The sequence below is a fragment of the Oryzias melastigma genome, linkage group LG13 (assembly GCF_002922805.2).
Source record: "Oryzias melastigma strain HK-1 linkage group LG13, ASM292280v2, whole genome shotgun sequence".
NCBI classification, from domain to species: domain Eukaryota; kingdom Metazoa; phylum Chordata; class Actinopteri; order Beloniformes; family Adrianichthyidae; genus Oryzias; species Oryzias melastigma.
The window spans coordinates 4,802,684-4,828,606 of record NC_050524.1 but is presented as its reverse complement, the minus strand read 5'-3'; the positions used below and the strand labels follow the sequence as shown (position 1 = coordinate 4,828,606).

General features: G+C 37.9%; 1 protein-coding gene across 1 annotated transcript in view; it reads left to right on the top strand.

Moving 5' to 3' along the window:
* myo7aa (myosin VIIAa) overlaps positions 1-25,636 on the top strand; it is a 40,097-nt gene extending 14,461 nt beyond the window's left edge. The window contains exons 16-49 of the mRNA XM_036214951.1: positions 476-613; positions 947-1,105; positions 1,482-1,574; positions 3,612-3,706; positions 3,780-3,864; positions 3,943-4,161; positions 5,174-5,281; positions 6,597-6,806; positions 6,941-7,147; positions 7,223-7,399; positions 7,611-7,700; positions 7,799-7,926; positions 8,377-8,503; positions 8,594-8,713; positions 9,670-9,843; positions 10,958-11,185; positions 11,367-11,534; positions 11,899-12,016; positions 13,093-13,219; positions 13,371-13,540; positions 14,422-14,612; positions 14,930-15,054; positions 15,588-15,745; positions 16,375-16,528; positions 16,600-16,755; positions 16,916-17,021; positions 17,296-17,409; positions 18,400-18,487; positions 20,100-20,206; positions 20,289-20,474; positions 20,567-20,683; positions 21,131-21,214; positions 22,701-22,820; positions 22,906-25,636. Of these exons, the coding sequence (XP_036070844.1) occupies positions 476-613; positions 947-1,105; positions 1,482-1,574; positions 3,612-3,706; positions 3,780-3,864; positions 3,943-4,161; positions 5,174-5,281; positions 6,597-6,806; positions 6,941-7,147; positions 7,223-7,399; positions 7,611-7,700; positions 7,799-7,926; positions 8,377-8,503; positions 8,594-8,713; positions 9,670-9,843; positions 10,958-11,185; positions 11,367-11,534; positions 11,899-12,016; positions 13,093-13,219; positions 13,371-13,540; positions 14,422-14,612; positions 14,930-15,054; positions 15,588-15,745; positions 16,375-16,528; positions 16,600-16,755; positions 16,916-17,021; positions 17,296-17,409; positions 18,400-18,487; positions 20,100-20,206; positions 20,289-20,474; positions 20,567-20,683; positions 21,131-21,214; positions 22,701-22,820; positions 22,906-22,998 (4,740 nt within the window). The 3' untranslated portion in view covers positions 22,999-25,636. The remainder of the gene's footprint in view (positions 1-475; positions 614-946; positions 1,106-1,481; positions 1,575-3,611; positions 3,707-3,779; positions 3,865-3,942; positions 4,162-5,173; positions 5,282-6,596; positions 6,807-6,940; positions 7,148-7,222; positions 7,400-7,610; positions 7,701-7,798; positions 7,927-8,376; positions 8,504-8,593; positions 8,714-9,669; positions 9,844-10,957; positions 11,186-11,366; positions 11,535-11,898; positions 12,017-13,092; positions 13,220-13,370; positions 13,541-14,421; positions 14,613-14,929; positions 15,055-15,587; positions 15,746-16,374; positions 16,529-16,599; positions 16,756-16,915; positions 17,022-17,295; positions 17,410-18,399; positions 18,488-20,099; positions 20,207-20,288; positions 20,475-20,566; positions 20,684-21,130; positions 21,215-22,700; positions 22,821-22,905) is intronic.
* The last annotated feature ends 287 nt before the right edge of the window (positions 25,637-25,923 follow it).

Below are 25,923 nucleotides of genomic sequence, written 5' to 3'. Positions count from 1 at the left end.
AACAGCTGTGAAATTTCACATGTGACCACAAGAGGGCAGTAGCTCATTTGATATTTTGTCGTTTCAGAGCGAAAGCGGATGTGGAACCGGATGTACGCCTTCAAAATAAAACCACAAAGATAGATTAATTTTAAATTAAAATACAAAATTGAAGAATAAAATATGATTTTAGGTCATAATGTTCTAATCGATGGCAAATTGAAAGCAATTTTATAAAGAGTTGTGGGTTATTAGTCAAGCGTTGGGGCTGGTTTATTACATCTTGGGGACTAACATGCATAACATTTAAACAACTCATTTTCTATGGAACATATTTTAAAACCACATTTTTCTAGAGCTCCAGAACAAACTGAATCTACTTTAATTTAAGAATGGGAGTTAGAAAAAAGAATACAGGAAAAAGGGGATGTTACATCCCAGTGAGTCTGCATTGTTTTTGACAGATGTGTGTGTTGTGCATGTGTGTGTCTTTTAGGGGGCAGAGACCAGGAAGCGCTCTCCCACTCTGAGCAGTCAGTTCAAAAGATCTCTGGAGCTGCTCATGAGGACTCTGAGCGTCTGTCAGCCTTTCTTTGTCCGATGCATCAAACCCAATGAGTACAAGAAACCCATGGTGAGCAGCTGCACTTTGTAGAACTTTAACAGTTTGTTTTGGTGGATTTGATGGAGTTGGGGCCAATGGAAGATTAAACAAACTGGTCTCCTAAGGAGATTGGATTGATTTAAGTTAGTATTTGCTGTGATTTTAGTGTCAGTTTTTATGGATGTGTTGAACTTCTGCCTCTTAAAAGACAAACAAAAATTTCTAAAGCAGGTTTCTGCATTAACACTAGAGTTTTTCTTTGACCTGATCATTGAAAGCTTCTGCCACACTTTAACATCTTGGAGATGATCTTTCCAGGTTGATCAGAGGTTTAGGGATTTTTTGTGTTTTTTTTTCTTGCAGCTGTTTGACAGGGAGCTGTGTGTGCGTCAGCTGAGGTATTCTGGGATGATGGAGACCATTCGCATCCGTCGTGCTGGATACCCCATCCGCTACACCTTTGTGGAGTTTGTCGACCGATACCGAGTGCTCATGCCTGGAGTCAAACCTGCGTACAAACAGGTGCTGCACTGATTTAAAGAGCTTTATCTACATATAATTTCACTTTTAAACTTTTGTTTCTGCTCTTTTTCTGTGCTCTGAGGTCCAATATTTTTTTTTTTTACGTTGTGCAGCAGTGATAATGTTTATTTAACTGTGTTTTCGGAGATCCTTTTCACTCCATCCAACAGCTGATTGTTATTCTTGGACATACCCTCCACATTTGCCTGAAAAAACAAGATTTCTTTGGGTGCTTGTCCAGATTCCAATACTAACAAAGACTTTGAGATTCCTTTTTAACAATACAATCTAATTTAAAGTAAAAAAAAAGTTTAAACCTTAGGATTTTAGGACTTCAGGTTAACATAACATTAACATCAGGTTATTCTGTCATCAGGAGGACCTGAGGGGAACCTGTCAGAAGATCGCAGAGGCCGTCCTCGGCAGAGACGACGACTGGCAGATGGGAAAAACCAAAATCTTCCTCAAGGTAGTCATGAATTAAAGTCATTTTCATTGATATGCAATACATTAGTTTAAATATGTCAAAACTAAAAGTCAAAATCCATGAAAGAAGAGAAAAAACTACTTAAATGCACTGAAGATGATGACTGTAGAACATTAAGAAAGGACAGCAGGTGAGACTGACTGGAGGAGTAAAATCACAAAAGAAAACATGAAAAAAAGAAATCAAAGAAAATCAAACGAAAGGAGTTAACTTTTTTAAGAGGCTTGAAGTAAAACTCTTTCACTCTATTGCTGAATAAGGAGTGGAGACTTATTTTCATTAAATGGTCCAACAGCTCTGTGAAGATAAAGACTTGAACTCAATATTCAGGGAGATTTTTTTTTTTTTTTTAATCTAAAAAACCCATCTGAGTGTCATTTTTAGCTCGTTTCTGCGCGTTCGGATCAGTGATGGCCGCTGCTGTCCAGCCATGTCCATTTGTCCCAAAATGAAAACATGATCTGCTGATGTTTCAGCCTCTGTGGTTTGTTTTGTTCTATATGGAGGACCTTCTGTCAAAACAGACTTTTTTTTTGCTGGTTTCTCTATTATTTCAGTTCACTTTGACATTTTATTTTGAAAGTCAGAGTCAGACTTCCTGTTTCTTCTAAAGCTTTGAAGATTCTATTGAAGTAAAACATTTAGTTACTTTAGTCATCATTTTTTTTTTTTTGCCAAAGAAAAGGGAAAAAAATGTCATAGAACAGAAGAAAGAAGTAACTTGTGTTAAATGTTTTTCAGAAGTCTTGCATTGAATTTTGAAACCAGAAAAACATTTTCTTGACCAAAGATTGGTTCTAGGTCAGGGGTCTGCAACCTTTAGCACTAAAAGAGCGAACCTAAAGCAATTTTCTTACAGAACAAAACCCAGTGAGAGTCGCAAAGTTAACTCTCACTGTTTTTATGTCCATCAAGCCATTCCTTTATTAAATGTAGCTTTCAAAATTTTCAAAATAAAAGGCATGCTGCGTCAAAGAGGATTTTTTTTATTTTAAGAGCGTTGTCTCTGAAAAGCAGCTAGACTTAAAATAAAAATATGAGTTTACATTTATTCAAATAATAAAGCACTAACATTAAATCAAACCTTTTTACCATCATTTTGCTCAATCATCTGACATAATGGAGGTCTGCTGAAGCTCTCAGGGCTCATATGAGTTAAACAAATACTAATAAATCTATTCTTCAAAGACAAAGAGCCACAACAGTGCATGGGCTGCATGTGGCTCCGGAGCCTCAGGTTGCATTAAGTTAGTTATTGAGCATTTAGGTTCAATATGTTTCATTTTTGAGTCCAGAAAAACCCTGAAAGCTTAAAATAATATGTATATTTTTTTTCAATAAACACATAAAACACTGCACAAACTCCCACATTCTCTTCTTGGATCAACTCATTTGAAGTCACTTGATTCTCGCCCGACTCTCCTTCTGAACGTCCCTGTTCGGCAGTAATCTGCAGAGCGGAGCGGATCTCGAGCTTCTCTGGATTTCAGGTTTTTCTGTCGCTCAGCTGGACAGGAAGCAGGACAGGAAGGAGAAAGTGCAGCGGTTAAGATGAGGGCAGCACCCACACTTCCCCCACAGGACGCAGTCCCATCATTCACAGGCTGGATGAGCCCACAACAGGAAGAAGCTTTAGAGGGTCGGCTTCACTTCCCCGCTTTTACTTTGTCACAAAGTGTCATGCACATACGCTAAATATAAAGATTGGTGAGATTTATAAAATGGAAACTTCCTATGTTTATAAAGGAAAATATGATTTTTCTAACTTTATGAAGAGAAAAAATATTTGGAACATTTTTTTTCCAGTGAAGCCATTTACCAAAAGTATTTTTATTTTTAGTTGTGCTTCTCTGTCACTGCATACATGATTCCTCAGATCCAGAACCTGTTGCTTCCTGTCCGCCGCACGCCGTGGTCACGCCGCCATGCTGATGTCAGCGTTCAAACTGATGAGTCAGAGCGGAGGAAAAAAAAATCTGCTGACTAAGCTCATCAGAGTTTGTTCTCTTGTGGATTTAGGATCATCATGACATGCTGCTGGAGATCGAGAGGGACAAGGCCATCACGGATAAGGTCATCCTCATCCAGAAGGTGGTGCGGGGCTTTAAAGACAGGTGGGATCTGAAGAACCCGGTTTTTCAGAGACTCAAACATTCTGGTATTTTATTTTTCAATTTCTTCCATCAGATCGAATTTCCTGAAGATGAGAAAGTCGGCCGTGTTCATCCAGAAGACGTGGAGAGGCTACCACTGCAGGAAGAACTACGGCGCTGTGAGGAGCATCACCGCGTCCCTCCACAGCAGCTTCACCTAGAAGATGGTCAACCTTTCTTCTTCTTCTTTCCTGCAGATGCGAGCGGGCTTCTCTCGCCTGCAGGCTCTGGTTCGCTCCAGGAAGTTGTGCGCGTCGTATCATGTGGCCCGTCAGCGGATCACAGTCTTCCAGGGTCGTTGCCGTGGTTACCTGGTACGCCGGGCGTTCAGGCACCGGCTGTGGGCCGTCATCACCATCCAGGCGTACACCCGAGGGATGATCGCGCGGCGGCTGTTCAGGAGGCTGAAGGGCGAGGTAACGCTCAGCGGACCGGGCGGATGTGTCAACCATCATCAGATTTACTAACTTACAGCAGCACGAGTTTATAATATTCAGCTTTGTTTCAGGAAAGAAACAAGTATGTCCACTTTATGAAGATCAGTTTGCACAAAAACTATGAAAATATGTTTAAAAGGACAAAACTTTAGTTAAATATTTGAATGTTTGCTCTAAAATAAGTTTACTTTGAACACTTTTACTTTTAGTAAACAGAGTTTCTGCACACTAAAACACTCAAGTTATTTTTAACTCCATGGTTAAAAACATTTTTTGGTGAGTTAGTTTAATTTAGAATAAAAAATAACCCAATAACCAAAAAAGGTATTATTGCTCCAAAAAGTAATTGGGTCAGATTTAACAAATTATATAAAAATTGTGTGTTCTTGTGTTGCTGCAGGTGCTCTAAAACCATTTCAAAACATTCTTAGTTTAAATATTTGGAGATGTGTGATTAAACTTCATAAATATGTAAAGAAAATTGCAATAATTGCAGATAAAATGACGCACTGTTAGCTTCTGAAGCAGCTGAACCGTTTGAAGCCTCAGAAGCTTCTAGACGAGCCAATCTTAAGACTGAATGTCTTTGTGCTTCGTCACATCGGGAAACAGAAGATCTGACGAGATTCAGTAAATGATATTCTTTGAGGGTGTACTGTACTGCATCTTAATATTAATTTAAAGACGCAAAAACGTGAGGAAAACAAATAAGAAAAAGGAATAGTGTCCAGTGAATCTGAATTCAGATTCTTTTCTGGCATCTTTCTCATTTTCTCTTTATACATCGGCAAACACCCCCTAAAGTTATCTGACATCATTCCCTCATTAACAATATTCCAATAGGATTAGTCCAGAAATTGTCTTGAAAAAACCCAAGTGTTTTAAGAATATTTGTTTGACTCAACCTTTCGGACATCTAGAATCTCTCATATTTAAGTTTTTGACAATAGTTTAGAAGTTCTGCCTCTAATTGAACTCGTTCCGCTCTCAGTACCGCAGGAGGCTGGAGGCTGAGAAGATGCGTCTGGCGGAGGAGACCAAACTGAAGAACCAGATGTCAGCGAAGAGAGCGAAGGCCGAGGCTGAACGCAAACACCAGGTGAGTCCAATAAGTTCACTGATGCCTCCGTATGGAACCGTTTTCTAGAGTATTCTCAGTTTTAAAACAGATTACTTCAGCTTTAAGCTTAAAGGAAAAAAAAAAAGATCTCAAGGAAACATCCAGTTTGAGTTAAAGCAACTCAGAGGCAAATTTCCTGTTAAAAGACTTTGACGAAACTGATATTCACAAGATCAGCATCTTCAATATCCACATAGCCATAACATGACTTCAAATATTCCTTAACAAACTATCTTTCTAAATAATAATCAGTCCTTCAAGAATCTTTTCACTCATTCTGTCGGCAATATAGTCATCTTTATTGAACTTGATTCATAATGTACACTGAACTAAATGAACATGAATGTTTTACAAAATTATTTTAACTAAATTATTAATGTTGTCGAATATATTTCCTATTAGATGGTAAAATATTTATTATTTCTTTCACAAAAAAACATTAAATAAAATATCCATGAATTATAACAAAGAATAAATGTTGACTGACACTGTTTCTTCAGTCTTTCCCATGACTGCCATGTTTTTAAACACAATTCCTCAAGATCATTTTTGGTATTTGGTATTGAACCCAAAATATGTATATTCAGTAACACAAATAACCCCAGTAAATGAAAAATGTTTCATAAAGAATTTAACTGCAATATATAAAAATTAATTGCAGCATTGTCCAGTTTAAAGTAGCTTCTAGCATCTTTATAATGGAGTGCTAGCATTAGCGAGTTAGCTTTAAACAAACGTTATATCCTTCCAACACACGTTTCAATTGTCATTACATTAAAACAAATCGTCTGTGAGATCTTCAGGCTCAACATTCTCAACATTACTTTTAAAAAATAAAGTGTTTACTAACCTGTGATTTCAAATAGAAACACAGCACACGTGTTGGTGCTGGTAGCATTTGTTCTTCCTCTACTCCATAGAGCTGCGCGCTACGCTGCCACCTAGTGGACAGTCTTGGAATAGCAATAACTCAACGAATTGGAACGGAAACATATAAATCACAATAAAAGTAATTAAATTAAAATTTTAAAAAACATAAGGGGTTCCAGTTTTTACTTTAACCATTTTTCCAAGCCTCTACATAAAACTCTTCGTAGTGTTTGAACGTCTGGAGTTGGAGATGATGCTTTTCTGTAAATATTTATGAACAGCAGGCAGCTAAGTCAGCTTAATTTTATTTTTTTATGCAGATTTTTATAAAAACATGTCTGAAAAATCTTGAAGTTGCCCTCATTGTTTATGTTTGCTTGATCTCTGTCGATTTCCCGTTTCAATCCCCTCTTTTGTACTTTAGGAGCGACTAGCCCAGTTGGCCAAGGAGGATGCTGAGCGAGAGAAGAAGGAGAAGGAGGAGGCTCGGAGGAAGAAGGAGATGGTGGAGCAGATGGAGAAGGCCCGGAAGGAGCCCGTCAACGACTCCGACATGGTGGACAAGATGTTCGGGTTCCTGGGAACGACCAGCTCTCTGCCGGGTCAGGAAGGACAGGCGCCTGCCGGCTTTGAGGTGAACTAACTTCAGAAAACAAAATCAATATATATATATTTATAATTAAAAAGAACATTCCCAAAATTTGTGCGAAATTTGTCTTAAAATAAGACATAAAACAGCATGACTGTGATGTTCCTGATCTTCTGCAGGACCTGGAGCGCACGCATCATGAACTGGTAGAGGAGGATCTGGACGAGGCCCTTCCTCTTCCTGATGATGATGAAGAGGAGGATTTATCAGAGTACAAGTTTGCCAAGTACGCAGCGACCTACTTCCAAGGCACCAGCACGCACACCTATGTCAGAAGACCTCTGAAGCAGCCGCTGCTGTTCCACGATGACGAAGGAGACCAGCTGGTGAGAACACAGAACCAGATACTTGTGGTCAGAAAAACTGAAAAGTTACCCTTCATAAACCTGTGGTCCTTGCAGGCCGCTCTTGCAGTCTGGATCACAGTTCTGAGGTTCATGGGGGATCTGCCAGAGCCCAAGTACCACACAGCCATCAGTGACGGAAGTGAAAAGATCCCAGTCATGACCAAGATCTATGAGACGCTGGGAAAGAAGACCTACAAGAGAGAGCTGCAGGCGCTGCAGGCGGACGGGGAGGTGAGGAGGAGGAAGCGGACACAAGTGTTCAAGTCTTAGAGGAGAGTGGGCGTGGCTTCCTATGTAGTTTTCTCATTCCTCCAAAACTTTTCTACAAAAGTTCAAATAAAATGGATGACTTGATTTTCTTTCTACTCACGTCAAGATCAGCTGTTTTTACAATCACAGCAGCCACTGAAGCGACCTCCATGTTTTCTTTTCTTCTCTGCAGACGCCTCTCTCCGACAGTCACAAGAAAAACAGCGTTCGGCACAAACTGGTGTCCCTCACCCTGAAGAAGAAATCCAAGATCACAGAGGAGGTGAGAAGAACCATAAAACGCGGATTTATCTTCTGGTTGGTTCTCAGTTCTGGGGTTAAAGTGGAAAAACAATTCACGATGTGATGCTTGGTTGTCAGGTCACCAAGCGTCTCAACGACGGGGAATATGGTCTCCATGGCAACAGTATGCTGGAGGACCGGCCAACGTCCAACCTGGAGAAACTTCACTTCATAATCGGCAACGGAATCCTGAGACCCGGACTGAGGTGAGAACGAGTCTGAGTTCCAGAGTCGTTACGAGAGGTCATCCTAGAGTCAAGGTGATTGTACCATTGAATGGAATCAAACTAAATCTAATCATCCAAGTTAGTTAAAACTTTATTTAAAAAAAAATCACTTTTCATAATTTGAGCAAAATATGTGGAAACTCATTTCTCACTTCTTAAAAATATCTTTTAACAGTGTTCGGATATAAAAAAAAGTATTTACAGTTTAAGTATTTTAAATAAGCACTGTACATGTGTTTTAACCATTTAATCGTATTTAATTATTTACAAAGTTCAGATTCAAATGAATAAAATATTCATTTTAAAACAACTGTATGTCAGAGTTCATCTGAAAATGTGAGTTTTTATTAAATTGAATAACTGCATGTTTTTCTGCTTCCTGTGAAGTGAGTTAACCTTTCGGCGTGTTCGTGTGTGTTGATGGGTCAGGGATGAGATCTACTGTCAGATCTGTAAGCAGCTCACTCAGAACCCGTCTAAAAGCTCTCACGCTCGCGGCTGGATCCTCATCTCGCTGTGCGTCGGCTGTTTCGCCCCATCCGACAAATTCGTCAAGGTCAGGATCTGGAGAGTTCACAGCGTTTAGGATGTGTTTGGTTTCCTGAATGTGCTCTGAACGCTGCTTCTTCTTGTTTTTCTCTGACAGTATTTGAGGAACTTCATCAGCAACGGGCCGCCGGGATACGCTCCGTACTGTGAAGAGAGGCTGAGACGGACTTTTGTCAACGGCACAAGAACTCAGCCTCCGTCCTGGCTGGAGCTGCAGGTCCAAACTCCCATAGGAGTGTACATGATAAAGATAGCTGTGTTGAGTGGCTGGTCAGAGGTCCAAATCCCTGGTAGTATTTGTGCAAGAAACCTGGTTCTAGAGTTAGAGTTTTTTACTATTTGTAAGTTGAAGTGCATTTGAATTTTCCTTTCTCTACATTGGCTCTCATTGTAAATATATTTTTGGATAAAAGAATTCTGAAAATGTCTGTGATAAAATGATTATTTTTATACATATTTTATTTTTTTTAGGACAAACACAACATCCACGCTTTCTACTCTATTTATTTTCATTCATCTTGAATCTATCACTTCCCAGAATTTGGATTTTTGTAGATTTCTGAATACAACGACAGCATTTACATCCATTTTTTTTTTTGGCAAAAAAAATTATTACATTTGATTTTATCAAAGATTTGACAGAAAATACAGTTTAGGACACAAAAGTGTTTTTTTTAAAACATTTGATTAAATCCCAATATATATATATATATATATATATATATGTACATCAATATTTTTATGAGATTATAAATATTATAAATTAGAATGAATTTGATCTACACATGCTTGGTGTGACTGTAATATAAAAGAATAATGATCACATTTTACGTTATTTTAATACAGCAAGAAATTATTAAAAAAATTCACAACAATAAATCAATAAATGAGTTATTCTCACCATAAAGTTAAGAAAAATAGTAAAACTTTTCCCGCCAAAAGTGTTTCTGAGATTTCAAGGAGGCAGCCATTTTGAAAATTGCTGGAAACGCCCTTTTACTGCCCCTAGTGGAATGATGATAAACTACAGAATAGAAAACAGGAATGAAGTTATATAAAATGTAAAGTTTTGATGAAGCTAATGAGATTAGAGTCTCAGAAATGTGCGTAACATTTATGATATCAATGGTTATATAAAGTTAATGTATCTGACTGATGTTTTTACACATTCAGGCCACCAAGTCGAAGAAGCCCGTCATGCTGCCGGTGACGTTTATGGACGGCACCACCAAAACACTCCTGACCGACTCTGCCACCACAGCGAAAGAGCTCTGCAACGCCCTGTCCGACAAGGTCAACCTACGAGACCGTTTTGGCTTTTCCCTCTACATCGCTCTGTTTGACAAAGTAAGAACATCCAAACATTAGAACCTAAAAGTTCATCAACATTATTATTACTATGTTTTTATTTTGAACAGATAAAATAAAAAACTCCATAAACTAAAGTAAAATGATAAAGAACAATATTTAAAGGCCTTTTTAGTGACTCCTAGCCTCCATTTTTTGAAACTTAAATTTATACCAGACAAATTTTTTTACAGAATTGCGTCAAATAAACACTGAAAACTATGATGAAAAAATTACACATCAATGAATCTTGTTGGCGGTCTTATATCTATTAATTTCATCATCCTTTAGAGTTGTTTTTATTTTTCATTGATAATTTTGAATGTCTCTCCTGCAGTTATTCCAAAACTGAGCCCCTCTTGTGGAATTAAAGTTAGAATTTGTTCTTGATAATCATTATTAATTATTTATTTTCTCCGTAATTCGGGTGTCTTCCAAAATATAGCAAACCATAAACTTGTTTAGGTTATTCTGCATTCAGGTAGTGTTGAAAGATTTGTTGTTTTTCAAACGTTCTTATGTGTTTTACAAGTCAGACGGTCATTTTTCCAATCATTCTAACCCCACATGAACGCACCATTTCTCTAAGTTCGTGTTTTTCCCTTAAGGACATAACTTGCTGGTGTAAATGTCACTAAAATGAAATCAAAAGCCACAGTTTTGAAATAAAAACCTCCAAAATGTTCTGTTTTAAGATATATAAATACATTAAATGATCTTTTCATCCAGATTTTTCCTTCTCTTATGAGGTGGATTACCAAATACTCCATGCATCTGCTCCTGGTCCAGCCCTTCTGCTGAGTTTTGGGGCCCTTTGTGGCCCCAAAACAGTCAAAAAGTTTCCCCACCTGTGTTTGGGACACCAGAGAAGGCTCTGTGTTGGTTTAAAAAAATATTTTTGTGCAAATACAGGTTTAAAATTCAAATTATATGAATGATCATTTTCCGGTTCCAAACCTCTAACTAGACATTTATAGGTTACCAACACAGCTACAGGTCATTAATCATCATTAATAGATCATCTGTAAGTAGACGTAACACTATTTCTGTAATCTCAGTGAGATGACTTTCTGACCTCTTCTTGTCAGCAGTTTAAGTCTGTGATCTCCCGCAGGTGTCCTCCTTAGGCAGCGGGAACGACCACGTGATGGACGCTGTGTCCCAATGTGAGCAGTACGCAAAGGAGCAGGGCGCTCAGGAGAGGAACGCCCCCTGGAGGCTGTTCTTCAGGAAGGAGATCTTCACGCCCTGGCACGATCCAACCGAGGACCAAGTCGCCACCAACCTCATCTACCAGCAAATCGTCAGAGGCGTCAAGTTTGGAGAATACCGCTGTGACAGGGTGACAGCAGTTACTTCCACCAGCATGTCACATCTTCTCCAAAAGCTTCACATACGTCCTGTCATGTTGTTGTTTTTGGTTTAAAGTTCTTGCTGATGTTCCTCACTGCAAACACAAATGCTCTCAGATTTGTTTGATTCTGACTTGGTATCTGAAAGCACAAACCTGTTGGTTTCTGCAGGATGACCTGGCAGAGCTGGCCTCGCAGCAGTACTACGTGGACTATGGGTCAGAGATCCTTCTGGAGCGCCTGCTGAGCCTCATCCCGTCCTACATCCCCGACAGAGAGGTCAGCTCCTCCAAGACTGTGGAGAAATGGGCTCATTTCATCATGGCTGCTCACAAAAAGGTACTGCTCCATCTTAGAGGGGATCTACCAGTACTTCTATGATCTAAGTTAAAACTTTATGACTTTTTAACTTTTTGTATGACAAAAATTTGAATCCTGTTTATGATCTTAAAGACCCACTTCTAGTAACTTTGGTGTTTTAAACAGGTTCTTGTAGCATTTTTTCATGATGGAGGACATTTATTAAAAAAACAAGATAAAAATTGCATTTCTGAGTATTTCTTTATTCAAATCATTGTGAATTAGAAGCAGATTTGTTTACTTTTTTTTACATTTTAAGATGCACATTTAGTTGGATAGCATTAATCCTGTGAGGACTTCTAAGGATCTTTTTTTTAACACACGTCTCTGCTGGTCTCCAAAGGGCATCTACACCCAGAAGAGGTTCGACTCCCAGAAGGTGAAGGAGGAAGTTGTGGATTTTGCTCGCCACAAATGGCCTCTTCTGTTTTCTCGGTTTTACGAAGCCTTTAAGTTCTCAGGTAAGAACATTTCACTCTTCAGAACCCACTCATGAAATCATAATTACTTACACAGCAGAAATATGGAAGATAGATGTACATTTAAAGAGGTTATTGTCATGAAATTCCTCCATCAGTTTCTACTGGTTCATTTTCCGTTTGATCTAATCACTAATGCAGGATGTTTTGGTGGTTTGTGTTTGTCTGCTTTCTGTTGTCTCACTGCTGCAGCTGATAACTCACCTCTTTAGTCTAATAACAGATGTTTCAGTGTTTCTGTTTGTCTTTTCATTGACTCTGGTTCTTACATGGTTTGGTTCTGCTTTCACTTCTTTTCTTTGACTTTAAAGCGAGTTTTCTTCTCCACTGTCGTCCATTACTTTCTCAATATGGAAAATAAACCCAAAACCGTTCAATGTAAAAGTTTGTCGCTTAAATAAGCTGTCATTAGAATACAGTTGAAACAGTTTAGCCTCATTGAAATGATCTGGACTCAATTAGATTCTTAAAATAAATACATAAATAATGTTAGTTGGTTTTAGAATTTCAATTTTATAAATAAATGGTAACATTTGATTTAATGTTTCTGTTTCTTCTGCCTTAAATTGATCAAAGTTATAGTAGTGATTGTTTATTTATCTGCATGATTCCATAAAAACATCTACAGAACCTGCTGTACCCCTTCAGGGTCACAGGTTTGTTGCAGGGTAACACATTAACAGTTAGGGGCCATTTAAGCATAAAATTTACCCATGTAGCATGTTTTTGGACGCGGAGGAAGTCGGACAAACCCCAAACATACAAGAGAACACGCCAACTCTTCACAGAAAGAACCCACCTGGGATTCGAACCAGGCCCTTCTTGTTTTGAGACGAAAGTGCCAACCACTGCAGCACCATGCAACTCCAAGAAAAACTTAAAATTGTCTACTTTAAAATTCCACAAACTCAAATTTGAATTAAAGTATTATGCAATTAAAACATCTGAAAAGTTCTTCTGAATCAGTTCATCTGTAAGACCAACACAAGGACAACACGGACGCAGATTTATGTTATCTATGCTCTGGATTATCCATTTATCTTTGTTGTTCCTCGCAGGTCCTAATCTGCCCAAAGACGACCTGATAGTGGCTGTTAACTGGACCGGGGTTTACTTCGTTGATGAGCAGGAGCAGGTCCTCCTGGAACTCTCCTTCCCAGAAATCACTGCAGTTTCCAGCAGCAGGTGATGATATTATTTTTAAAAATTCTTCGTTTTCTTTAGTTTAAATACAATTTCAAACACATCTTAATAAATCTGATTAAATCTTACATTTGTAGAATCAGGAAAGCCTTTGTGTAGTTTTTTTTAATGTTTTTGTTGTTTTTTTTTTTAGGGGAGGAAAGATGCAGAGTCAGAGTTTCACACTGGCAACCATTAAAGGAGAGGAGTACACCTTCACCTCCAGCAACGCAGAGGACATCCGGGACCTGGTGGTGACCTTCCTGGAGGGCCTGAGGAGGAGGTCAAAGTTTGTGGTGGCGCTGCAGGACAACCCCAACCCTGGTATGTCCTTTGATGTCCTCTAAAGATCATTTGATCTATTGTTAAAGTGTTTCCAGTGCTTTTTAAATGATGATGATAATGATGATTTTAGCCCAAAAAAAAAAAATCTGTTGTTTTTTAGGACATAGTTTCTGTAGAGTGACAGGAGTACTTTAAAAAAAAACCTCTGAGTTGTGGGCGGGGCCGTTGCAGAGTGCTCAGAGCAAGAGGAGCTTTAAAGAGTATTTTTTACGCCACAGTTATGATATTTTTTAAACTGCCTTTTTTGTCCGCTCCTGATTCATTTGAATTTATAAATACTCAGAAATACATTTTTGAGCTGAATTTTCTTCTATGTCGTACATTATCATAAAAATGCCACAAAAACATATTAAAAACACCAAAAAAAGTAGTTTTGTAAAGAGTGGGTGTTTAATCTAAATGACTTCCTCCTGCTTTAACGTCATAGTAAAGTTTTAAAAAAATGGAGAAAAAAACACAGATTTGTGCTTTAGCAGAATTTGATCAAACTTTTCCAACAGTAAACAGTGGATAGATGAGATGTTTATGAATGAAGGTGGACTACGAATGCAGCTGTAAACACTTAAATTTGGACAAGAAATCCATCGCAAATTATTTTAATATCGACGAGCCGCTTTTCTCCTTCACAGTCTACTGGAATTACGTTGATCGTGTTAACAATTAAAAATGACAGTAATTCAAAGAACATAAATACTGGAACTCCGGTGTTAAAGAATTAATCTGTTTTATTGTTTCACCTTAAATAACTTTTCCTCTCATGTTATTTGTCTGATCCAGATTCATCCACAACATTTAAAATTTGGATCATTTCTTGTTCGTTTATCATCTTAATCATCAACTGTTTCCCTCTCGTCCCACAGCAGGGGAAGAGTCAACGTTCCTGGGCTTCCAGAAGGGAGACCTGATCATTCTGGACCAGGACACTGGCGAGCAGGTCCTCAACTCCGGCTGGGCACACGGGATTAATGAACGGACCAATCAGAGAGGAGATTTCCCGGTTGACTGCATTTATGTCCTGCCAGCCATGACCCGACCTCAGCAAGACATCGTGGTGAGGCGGAGTGTTCTGATTTAGCTCTTTTCACTCAAATTCAGAAAATATTTTCAGAAACTTTCACTTCATAAAAAGAGCTATAAGATTTCAGAATTATAATCTTCAAATGAAGCAAATAAGCAAACCAAAACAGTTGAAATATCTTTATTCTGTAAAAAAAAATATGCTGAAAAGTTTTAATTAACACAATAATTATAATTATCATCATTTTTACAGTCCAAAGCACTTGTGTTTGTTTTTTTTTTTTTAATTTAAAAGAAAAAATTAAAGTGATGAAAGTAATGAGTCACTGGTTAACATCAATCAACCATCAGGCGCTGATTACCATGACACCGGACCAGCGGCAGGAGAGTGTTCGGTCCTCGCAGATCATCCTGCCGGAGACAGAAGGCAGACTGAAACCTTACACGCTGGAGGAGTTCTCCTACGACTACTTCAGGTACCTTTAAAAATCACACTAACTTTTTTCATCATATTCCTGTTAAAACTTTAAAGGGTAACCAAACTCTAAATTGACTTTTTTTGGCTGCTTACCTCTATAAACGGGGCTTTAAAAGTTCTGTCTTTTGGTCATTTTCACAATTTTGACAAATTAAAATATATTTTTTTTCAATTCTTAATGATATAGTCAAAACTACCTGTGTGCTGCCTCCTACAGGTTGAATTGAGGTATTGCAGTTGAATTTCGTGATTGGTCAAATCATTTCAGTTCCACGTCATTTCAGAAGTTCCACGTCATGATCTGCAGCTCCAGTAATGATAGTCCTGTTAACCCAGCCCCGCCCCTCTGACTGGATGTTCAGATTTTGGTTGTGGGTGGAGTCAGCCTCCAACTTCCCTGTTTGGTTACCCTTTAAGTAAAGCTGCAGATTCAGTGTATTTTCCTAAAGATTCTATTAAATCGTTCTCATATTCTGGAGTTGAAGATGCTCAGCATGTTGATTTGTTTTGACGCGAGCTGCATTTCTGCAGGCCTCCTCCTAAGCACACTCTGAGCAGAGTCATGGTCACTAAGAATCGCGGGAAAGATAAGTTGTGGAGCTGCACGAGGGAGCCGCTCAAGCAGCCGCTACTGAAGAAGGTGGTCAACCATGAGGACCTGGCTCAGGAAGCCTGCATGGCTTTCATCGATATCCTTTGAACTGATCATTTAGGACCTACACATTCTCACTCCCAACTTGTCATTTATGAATATAGGGTTCAGGTGCCCTCCGAGTCACTTTTTGACATTTTGGGTGTCCCCAACTCATGGTTTTTTTGACGTTTTGACTGTTCCCGTTAAATCAGGGGTCCCCAATCCTTGGAATGACAAACCGCTACCCTAATCTGGTACCAGTTCCGCGTCCCGAGAGTTGGGAACCCCTGATTAGTGCTCGTCTTTTCTTCTTTGGCCCGATTCCAAGTGGTCCTCGGACTAGTATCGGTTCCCAGCCTGGAAGTTGGGGACCTCGATTTAATCGGAACAGCCAGCACGTCAAAAAAACAACGAGGTGGGGACCCCCAAAACATCAAAAAGAGACACGGAGGGGGCCGGAACCGTACGTCTATATATGACAAGTTGAGAGTGAGAGTGCATCGTAATGGCCCACTCTGGGGAAAATTGTTTTTTTTTTTCTTGTGGCATTTTTCTGATAAAGGATGACGAATATAAAGAAATTGAAGCTCAAATTTTAATTTCTGAGTATTTCTTTACTCAAATCATTGTGAATCTGGAGCAGATGAAAAGATAACCGGGTGAATTTCTTGACTTCAAACCCACCTATGATGAAGTACATGGGCGACTACCCCTCCAAGAGGACCCGGTCCGTCAACGAGCTGACAGACCAGATCTTTGAAGGGGCGCTGAAGGCCGAGCCGCTGAAAGACGAGATCTACTGTCAGATCCTCAAGCAGCTCACGGACAACCATGTCAAGTGCGTTGGTGAATCCTCCCTCAGGTTGAGCGATGCTTTGGAGACGCTGAGCGCGTTCTGTGCTGCTGCAGGTACAGCGAGGAGAAAGGCTGGGAGCTGCTGTGGCTGTGCACCGGCCTGTTCCCCCCCAGCAACGTGCTGCTCCCGCACATCCAGCGCTTCCTCCAGTCCAAGAAGCACCACCCGCTGTCGACAGACTGCATGCAGAGAGTCCACAAAGCTCTGCGGTAAAAGCTGAGCCTCTGTCTGCTCCACGAGAATCCTCAAAGACAGAAACAAAAACAGAATAAAAACATTTTGAAGCCATGTATTTTACACATTAGCATTAAAGCCAAGCTAACATGTCTGGTGTTTATAATGTTAGAATTGTTCTTGTCTTGGTGACAGAAATGGATCCAGAAAGTATCCGCCTCATTTGGTGGAAGTGGAAGCCATCCAGCACAAAACAACCCAAATCTTCCACAAGGTCTACTTCCCCGATGACACGGATGAGGTGCGGCACACTTAAAACAACCTATAAATGTAAAAAAAAAAAAAAAAGTTTTTTAAAAACTCAGAGATTTAACCCTAGAGAACTCAAGAAAATTTTTTTTCCAGGGTTTTAAAGTTAATATACAGTTTTTTTTTTCATTTTGGATAACAGCAGTTAACAGCAGCCAAAAAAAATAAAAGTGAAAAGAAAACATTAAAAGATAAAATAAATAAAAAAGATTTGACCCCATGGGTTCTGCAGGGTAAGTTTGTGTTTTTTTTTTTTCATCCTGCAGGCGTTTGAGGTGGAGTCCAGCACCAAAGCGAAGGATTTCTGCCAGAATATCTCCACCAGACTGCTGCTGAAATCCGCCGAGGGCTTTAGCCTCTTCGTAAAGATCTCAGACAAGGTCAGAGGTCAATCCTCACAACCTTAGAAGAAGAAAGACAGACGAGAACGATGAGTTCATTTGATGTTTTCTGTCCTGCCCTTTTGACGATTCATGTTTCACTAACTGACTTTTTTATCCTGAAAATCAGAGCCGAACAGTTTGAAACACTTTTGTTTTAAAGATGCTAACTTTAATTTAACCCAAATGTAACAAAAGTCTACAAACAAAATTTATTTTTAAAGGAGGTGTTTTCAACTCTGAAGAACACATTCTAAGCTTTTAGGGTTATGTTGTCTGTAGACGGATGCATTTGATTAATTCTTTTTTTTATTAATTGTAAAAGTAATAAGTAAAAAACTTTTTTATCTTTAGCTTAAAGGTTTAACTATTAAAGTACCACTCCAATGAAAATCATGTGTTTGGTGTTTCTAACGTGTTCTTGCAGTTTTTTTTCGGATGATGGAAGACAAATATGCAGAAAATTAAGATAAATTTGCATTTCTGAGAATTTCTTTATTCAATTTGTTGTAAATAAATTGAATAAAGAAATGCTGTTTGAAAAATAACTTATTTGCGATGGACTTGTGAGGAGCTGTAAGCTAACGATAGAGCGTGTAAACAAAGGGATAATGGGAAATGAATGCAGGCTTACTCGGCTCCAACAACCCCGCCCACAAATTTCGAATGAACTCCTGCAGCTCTGCAGAAACTACGTCCTAGAAAACAACACAGATTTTTTAAAAATGTTGCTCAAAAATGACATAAACTTAATTAAAAGACCACTGAGAACAATTGTAAAATAGATCAATAGATAACCAAGTGGGACTTTTAACTGAAAAATCAAAAGGGAGATCTTTTTGTTTAACAGCTTTACTTACAAATGTATCATTTTTGATGTGAAACGTTTTAAAAATGCCTTAAAAAAGGTACAAAAATATGGTTTTGTCTTGAATTCATGATACTTTTTGTTGAAGCTGCTCCAGTCCCTTACTGACATGTTTGCTTCAGGTGATCAGTGTCCCGGAGGGAGATTTTTTCTTCGACTTTGTCAGACATTTGACCGACTGGATCAAGAAATCCCGTCCAGCTAAAGACGGTTGGTATCTGCTTCACTTTCACCTCTAAAATTCCGAAAACTATTCAGACGTCTGACTCGATCCTTGAAATTTGACTTTCTAATTTGGCTTTCTCTACTTTGATGGAGAAGATTTTCTTTTCTCCCTAAATATTATTGATTTATCTTGAAAATGCGGTAGAAAAACAGCTTTTCCAATGTGTCAGAATAACCAGTAGAAATCGATTCAACTGTGGCTTTAGCCTGTAAAAATGATAAAAAAAAATATATTTTTGTAATTTTATATTTGATTGTTGCTGCTAAGAGATAAAAAAAAACCTCAATGGTAGACACACACAAAAAATTGATTTTGCATCTACTTAATAAAGAGATACAATCTCTAAAGTGGTTTGTAAAAAACATTGTTCCAGTTTCCAAAGTTAAAGAATAATTACAGAGTCATTACAGGGTGAAATAATTTTACTTTTAAGCACAGTTTCTTAGATCCATTAGACAAAACACACAATCCGTGATGTACTAGCTTTTAAAACAACAAGTTTTCCACGCGGTAATTCAAAAATAAACACAATGTTAGATAATTATTCTCAAATAACAAAAATAACATTATTTTAATCTAAATAAACACTTAAAACAACCACACACATGTGCAGTTTGGGGTATTTTAGGTGTAAAAACACAAATTTCTCCATACTGAAATTCATCAACCAATTGGTGCAGTTGGCACTAAAATACAATCAAAACTCATACATTTTAAATGAAAAAGCATTTTTTTTCCAGATTCCATGTTGTTTCTTTGTCATATGAGGTCGCTCACCAAAAAACTTCAAGCATCCGATCCAGTCCATCTGTCAAGTTTTAGAACGTCCTTGTGGCCCATGATTAAAAACTACTAAAAATCACTGCAAATAGTACACAAATGGCTAATCCATAATTAAGCTTCAGATAATGATAAAAATGAAGTTAATTTTAAGACTTTTAAAGGGATTTTATTGCAGATTTAGGTGAAATTTACCTTCATATTTAGAAATAAAACTCTCATTGTGTCCACTTTAGTACTCAAAGATAGATTATAGAATTGTATAGTAATATATTTGCAAATAAGGAATGACAGACTGTAAATGTTGAAGGAAAAAAAAATCCATCTTTAGTGAGTTTTTTTTCCTTTTGGCCAACAAAGTTTTTTTGTATTTTGAAAAGATTTTAAATAAAATTTTTGAAAATTGATCTAATTGCAAATGTATAATCCAAATTACAGCCATTTCTACTATTCAAGCAACTACAGCAGAACCCATTTAATGTTTTAAAATGTGTTCTCCATGTGAATCATGGTGCAGAAACCAGTGCTGAGTCATCACTAAATAAATTCTCTTTTTATAGTTTGTGATTTGAACCCATACTCCCCCAGCGTGGGACAGACACTCTACCACTTGACCACTGAGCTAATCTGTATTTGTATTTGTACTCTATTTTAACGAAATAAAAGTAATCTCCAAAAACTCCACTGCTGAATCTGTTTCTGCTGGTTATTCCGGCATATTGAAAGGGCATTAAAAAAGTATCTGTTTTAAAAATCTCAATAGTGACCCCTGTAGACTAAGAATAAAAGTGCTTTGTTTTACCTCCAACTCTGCAGGAATCGTCCCCTCTCTGACCTATCAGGTGTTCTTCATGAAGAAGTTGTGGACCAGCACAGTTCCAGGGAAGGACTCCTTTGCAGACTCCATTTTCCATTACTACCAGGTCATTCTTATCACATTTATTTTCAATGATTATCTTTTTTTTTAATATTCAGACTCACCTGTTTTTATGGATCTTATGTTAGGAGCTTCCAAAATACCTGCGGGGCTACCACAAATGTTCCAGAGAAGAAGTGTTCCAGTTAGGAGCGCTCATCTACCGTGTCAAGTTTGAAGAGGACAAGTCCCACTTTCCTACAATACCCAAGATGCTTCGGGAGCTGGTGCCTCAGGACCTCATCCGCCAGATGTCACCAGATGACTGGAAACGGGTAAAAAAGCTGAACCTGTCTGAAAAAACATCATTTGGGTTTGAATTATCTTAACAGTCTAATCGTCTCAACGTTTGTGACGACGACTTCAGTCCATAGTGGCGTACTTCAACAAGCAGGCGGGAAAATCACGAGAAGAAGCCAAACTGATGTTCCTCAAGATCATCTACAAGTGGCCGACTTTTGGCTCCGCCTTTTTTGAAGTCAAGGTGAATGTCACTTCCTGTTAGTTCCTTTTCATTTAGGAGCAAAATCTTAACATGGAAATTTTTGAAATTTCCATTTAAATGAACTTCTCCTTTACTTAGGAGGTCATGTTTACTGTGATTTACAAAGTTGTTTTAGAAAATAAAAACATGCTGTTGGCAGAGCAGACAAACACCCCTGGAAAAAGTACTTCTTAATTTATCTTGTAGCGTCAGTGAGGGATTGAGTTATTCTGTCCATTTATTCTGAATTTTTCTGCTGAAAGTAAACTATATAAAACTGTCAGCTGCTAATTTTTCCACACTTTTTTTTTTTTAATTAACATTAAAATCACATAAATGTTTTTCTTTATTATACCAATTAAGCAAAATTCTGTCTAGAAAAAAGATAAGAGATTAAATTGATTATATTTTACCTGCGCTGATAACATTTTCTTTATTTTTTTTTAGCAAACTACTGAACCCAACTACCCAGAAATCCTGCTGATCGCCATCAACAAGCATGGAGTCAGTCTTATCGACCCAAAGACAAAGGTTTGTCTTCTACCCATAATCCTCTTCATCCTCACATGTGATCTCCAATCTGCTTTTATTTCAAATGAAACAGCTGGGGATGTTTGTTCAGATATCATTGAATAAAATCATCAGAATACACCACATTTTTAGTCCTGTTGTCAAATGTACGGTGGCCCTGAAGCGCCAATCAAATCACTTGATGCAAGAACATTTTAAAAATCACCATGATAATTTTAAAAAGTAAAACAAATAATAGGAAAAAAAAATAAAAAATCCTTTCAGATTTCATGACCTGCCACTCTGCTGACTCATTTGCCCTCCCCCAAATAAAATGTTTTAGGTCAGCCACTGTCGGAAACATTTCATTTGTATTTGATTTCATTTTTAATGGAATTATGTTTTGGTTTCTGGAATTTTATTTGATTTCTAATATGTAATCAAGTGATTTGCACTTCAGGGCCACTGTACAAACCTCAGAGCGGCTATGTCTCCCCACCCGAATGATCCGTTCTTTCAGTTCTCTCTGACCTTCATGCCCTTCAGTCGTCAACATCATCATGTTTCAGAATTTTAGAGCCTGGTGAATTTCCAGCATGAATCGCTCCATTTCTCAGAACTGGGATGTGATTCTTGACAGTTCTTTGAAAGACTATTAAAATCAACTTAAATTAGTCAACTTTTATCTTTTATGACTTTTCCTGATTAAAATAGAAGAAAATTGAAGTAAAAGTAATCCTACAAAATTATTTTCAATTTAACCAAGAAGAAAAAAGTTTGAACAAACTTGGTCCATCACTAACTTCACTTTATTGATCAGTTTTAGTTTTTTGTGTTATTGGATTGACAGTTTGGGCGTGGTCTCTTCCAGCCACTTAAATTGAGCATGTGTTGTATCCGTCTCTTTGTTATGATGCTTAAACTAATGAATTTAGTCGGAGTCACACTTTTTCTTCAAAATTCATGTGTTTCCTTTCATCTAGGAATCCCTCTAAAGACTGAAAATTTGGCTTTTTTACTTTGTAAAAAAATGTTATTACATGTTACCAAAGCTCCAAATGGCCTTTCTCAGCTTCCATTCTTGTTCTATATTTAAAAGTTGTTCATTTTGACTTTTCCGTCTTTTAGATATACAGAAGCTTTATTGTCACTTGCCTTCATATTGCAGACTAAGTGAAATTGCGTTTCCTGGGATCATGAGAGTGAAAAGTTAAAACAATAATATAAAAGTGTTAAAGAAGAACCTAAAATACAAGTGAAACGCTGATAAATACACATAAAAGGTACAAAAGGGAGTGAAGAAGGAGTGACCCCACTCACCCCAACTCTACCCCCCACCCCAAACTACTTCCCATCTTCGATTGATGCTCCCCTAAAGATATCACAGTATTTTCTGCCTAGCCAGTCAACAGGTCCAAACATGATGCCGGCTTCAGGGGGACTAAAGATAGACAGATCAGATTAGTTGTTTTGTTTATTTTGTACTGATCACTGAACCTCCGTGTAGGACATCCTGACCACTCACCCCTTCACCAAGATCTCCAACTGGAGCAGCGGGAACACCTACTTCCACATCACCATCGGCAACCTGGTGAGAGGCAGCAAGCTGCTGTGCGAGACGTCCCTGGTAGGTGATGGCAGACTCCACGAACCGGAAGATTGTGGGTCAAACAGAGACAAACTCCCCCATCCGTCTGTGTTCTCACCTGCAGGGCTACAAGATGGACGACCTGCTGACCTCTTACATCAGCCAGATGCTGACCACCATGAACAAGCAGCGCTCGGGGCGGGGCCACAGCAAGTGAACGTCTTACTGGCAGGAGGCCACCGAGCTCATCCGCTTGCTGCGCCCCATTGGTCAGCACTGCAGCTGGGGGTGGACCTTCGCCCATCAGCTGTGGTGGATGAGCCGCTGTCCTTCTGCGAGTTCAGGCGGGTCGGAGCTCACCGCTGAGAGCTCAGCGGCGAGCAGCAGCAGCAGCAGCGACCCCGGCGAAGGCCCCAGTAACTATTACCACTACAGTTTCAATGAAAACGACTCGTCCAGTGAGGATGACTACCTCTGACAACACAAACTCTCCGTCCGGTTCGTTCGGGTTTGGTTTACGGTCTGACTTGATACGTTTTTTTTTTATTTTTTTCTCTATCAGAATTCAAACTATTGCTGGTCCATCAACTGACAAGATGGCGCCTGACATCATACCCTAACCCAAAAGTATTTCACAAAAACTTTGATTAAAGCTTAAGACAGGAAAACCTCTGCCAACAGCTAAAGTAAAGCGATATGGGAGGACTTCCGGTACTGACTGGTCATTTCTGCAGCCGGGTCCTCTGGGCCGCATCACCAAAAATCTGTTTCGTCCTCTTCTGTTTTCTAAGTTCTAAGAGTGACGTTTGGTGAAAATAAGAGAACTAAACTCCATAAAGCTGACAACATCAAAGAGTTGACCTTTTGGAATGAAAAGATTTTTAAAGCCCTTTGATGAAATCCACATTAAGCAATTTTGTTTTTATGAGATATAAATAGTAAATTATGATATTTTGGGTGAGCGTTTGCTTGTTAGTTAATATTGATATGAGACTTAAAAAAACAAAAAAACAACGCCTTATTTACCTAATGTCTCAAATTTGATCCACATATTTTTAACTTGGTGTATTTATTTTAAACAGATTTAATTATCAATAAATGTTGCATTCTCTAAATACAGCAATTAGTCATTTAAAAATAAAAGAATAACAATGGATGACTTATTTCCACCATAAAGTGGAGAAATTTTGTTAAACTTTTTCCTGCCAGATTGTTGAAGTTTAAATATTTTAAATAAGTATCTACAAGGTCTTTTACCAATGGACTAAAGTCTATTGAATACAATTTAGATGAAGATTTCATTATTTGCCTTACATTGTTATTACATATAATGAATAGAAAAACTGTAGTGAGATGTTTTTTTAATCACTGCAATTAGATGTACAAACTATTAATATTTACATTTCTGGATATTTATTTTTTATCTTTATGGTTTTCAATATTAACAAAATTTAAATGTACAGAAAAAAGTGAACATAGAAACTGCTAACTCATTATTTGATCATTTTCTACAGAAAAGTTGATGGAGATTGTGAAAGCTTGTCTTTGTGAAGCTCTTACTTCAGCTCAACTTCCTCCAGAACAAGTTCTATCTTGGTTGTTTGATGTTCTCACAGGAAACAAAAACCAACGAGTTTCTGTTCCTCTTCATACCTGCTCTGTGTCAAATCTTTTCATTCTTCAGGGACATTTTTCAGAATAAAAATGTTCCTAACCTCAAACAAATTAACGACAAATATATGAACTAATTTATGTAGAAAGTCTTTAGTTTGTAAAGCTGCAGAGTTTTTGTCTTACCCGGAAGTTTGATTATTTCATGCATTTCTTGTCGTTTGTGTCATTTCAATGTCTTTGTATTTATAGCAGATACTATTTAGCTGTGACATGCAACTCACCTGAAACTTTTTGATGCTTCTGAGAGCACAGAAATTTTGTTTACTCTTGTCTTTGGATGTAGGTCAGAAAAACAAAACATCTCACATGTTCATGCAGGTAATAAATGATAAATGATTTTTCTAAAATTGTATCAATGATTTTTTTTGTTAAGTCTTTAATTGTTTGCCTGAATGCCTTAAAGTTTTGGTTTTAGATTTAAAAAAAAGTTTCATTCAAAGCTGCAAACATATTTTTAAGTTAACCACATGTCAGCTTCAGCGTAAAAGTTATTTGAATTTTAAGGAGGTGTAGTAAAAACAAACAAAAAAAACGTGTGAGATGATGAATAATTAAGGGAATGTTCCTGTTTACTGATTTTCACTCACAGATTGATGCGTTCAACTTTTTCCAGATTTCTAACAAATGAATTCTTGCTGTTAAATAAGGTTTTGCCACAAAGACTCGTTTTGTTTTGCTGAACCCTTAGCAAGAAGTAGTAGATTTAAGATTATTTTACTAAATACATTTGAATATAGCAAGTAGACCCTAGAGCATGTAGTGTAGGAAATATACGGATGAAATACTTCTTAAGATTCATTTCGAACATTTTAAGTTTATAGATCATTTATTAACAGTATTTGTACTTGTTTTTAGTATAGAGTAAGTATACTTGTAGTAAACTTGGACTACTTTTTGCTAAGGGAAGGTCATTTTGTAAACCCATCATTCTTAAAGCTTCTGTTTTGTACGATGAGAAATCCTCAGATCCAAACTGTGCCAATCCAATCCATTTGTTACAGCAGGTTTTGTGAACTAGTACAGCCTCTTTGTGTGTTGTTGCTGCTGTCACTCGCCCCTATTTGTCACCATACATAGTTCAATGTGACACACACGTTTACAAGAGTGTCTTTGCACCGTTTGTGATGTGTATCCGTTTTGACTGATGCTTGTGCTTAATAAATATGCTGTGTCACACCATGGAGGGATGCTCTAGATTGGACCAATGTTTTTCTTGCGGAGTAAGTGAGAGAGGAACACATTCTATTGTTAACTGCAAATGTGAACTGACAAGATAAAGCATTGTCTAGCAAGATTGTAATATATTTATTCTCTGTGAATCGATCTAGAGGAGTCCCATCAAGAGTGGAGACTTTGAGAAGGTTTAAAGTAACATCTCCGTTCTTGCCAAACCACATGATTTTGATTTAGGAAACATCTAGGGTCAGTTGTAGATTAAAACTACACTGCAACTTTTTTTCCCCACTTT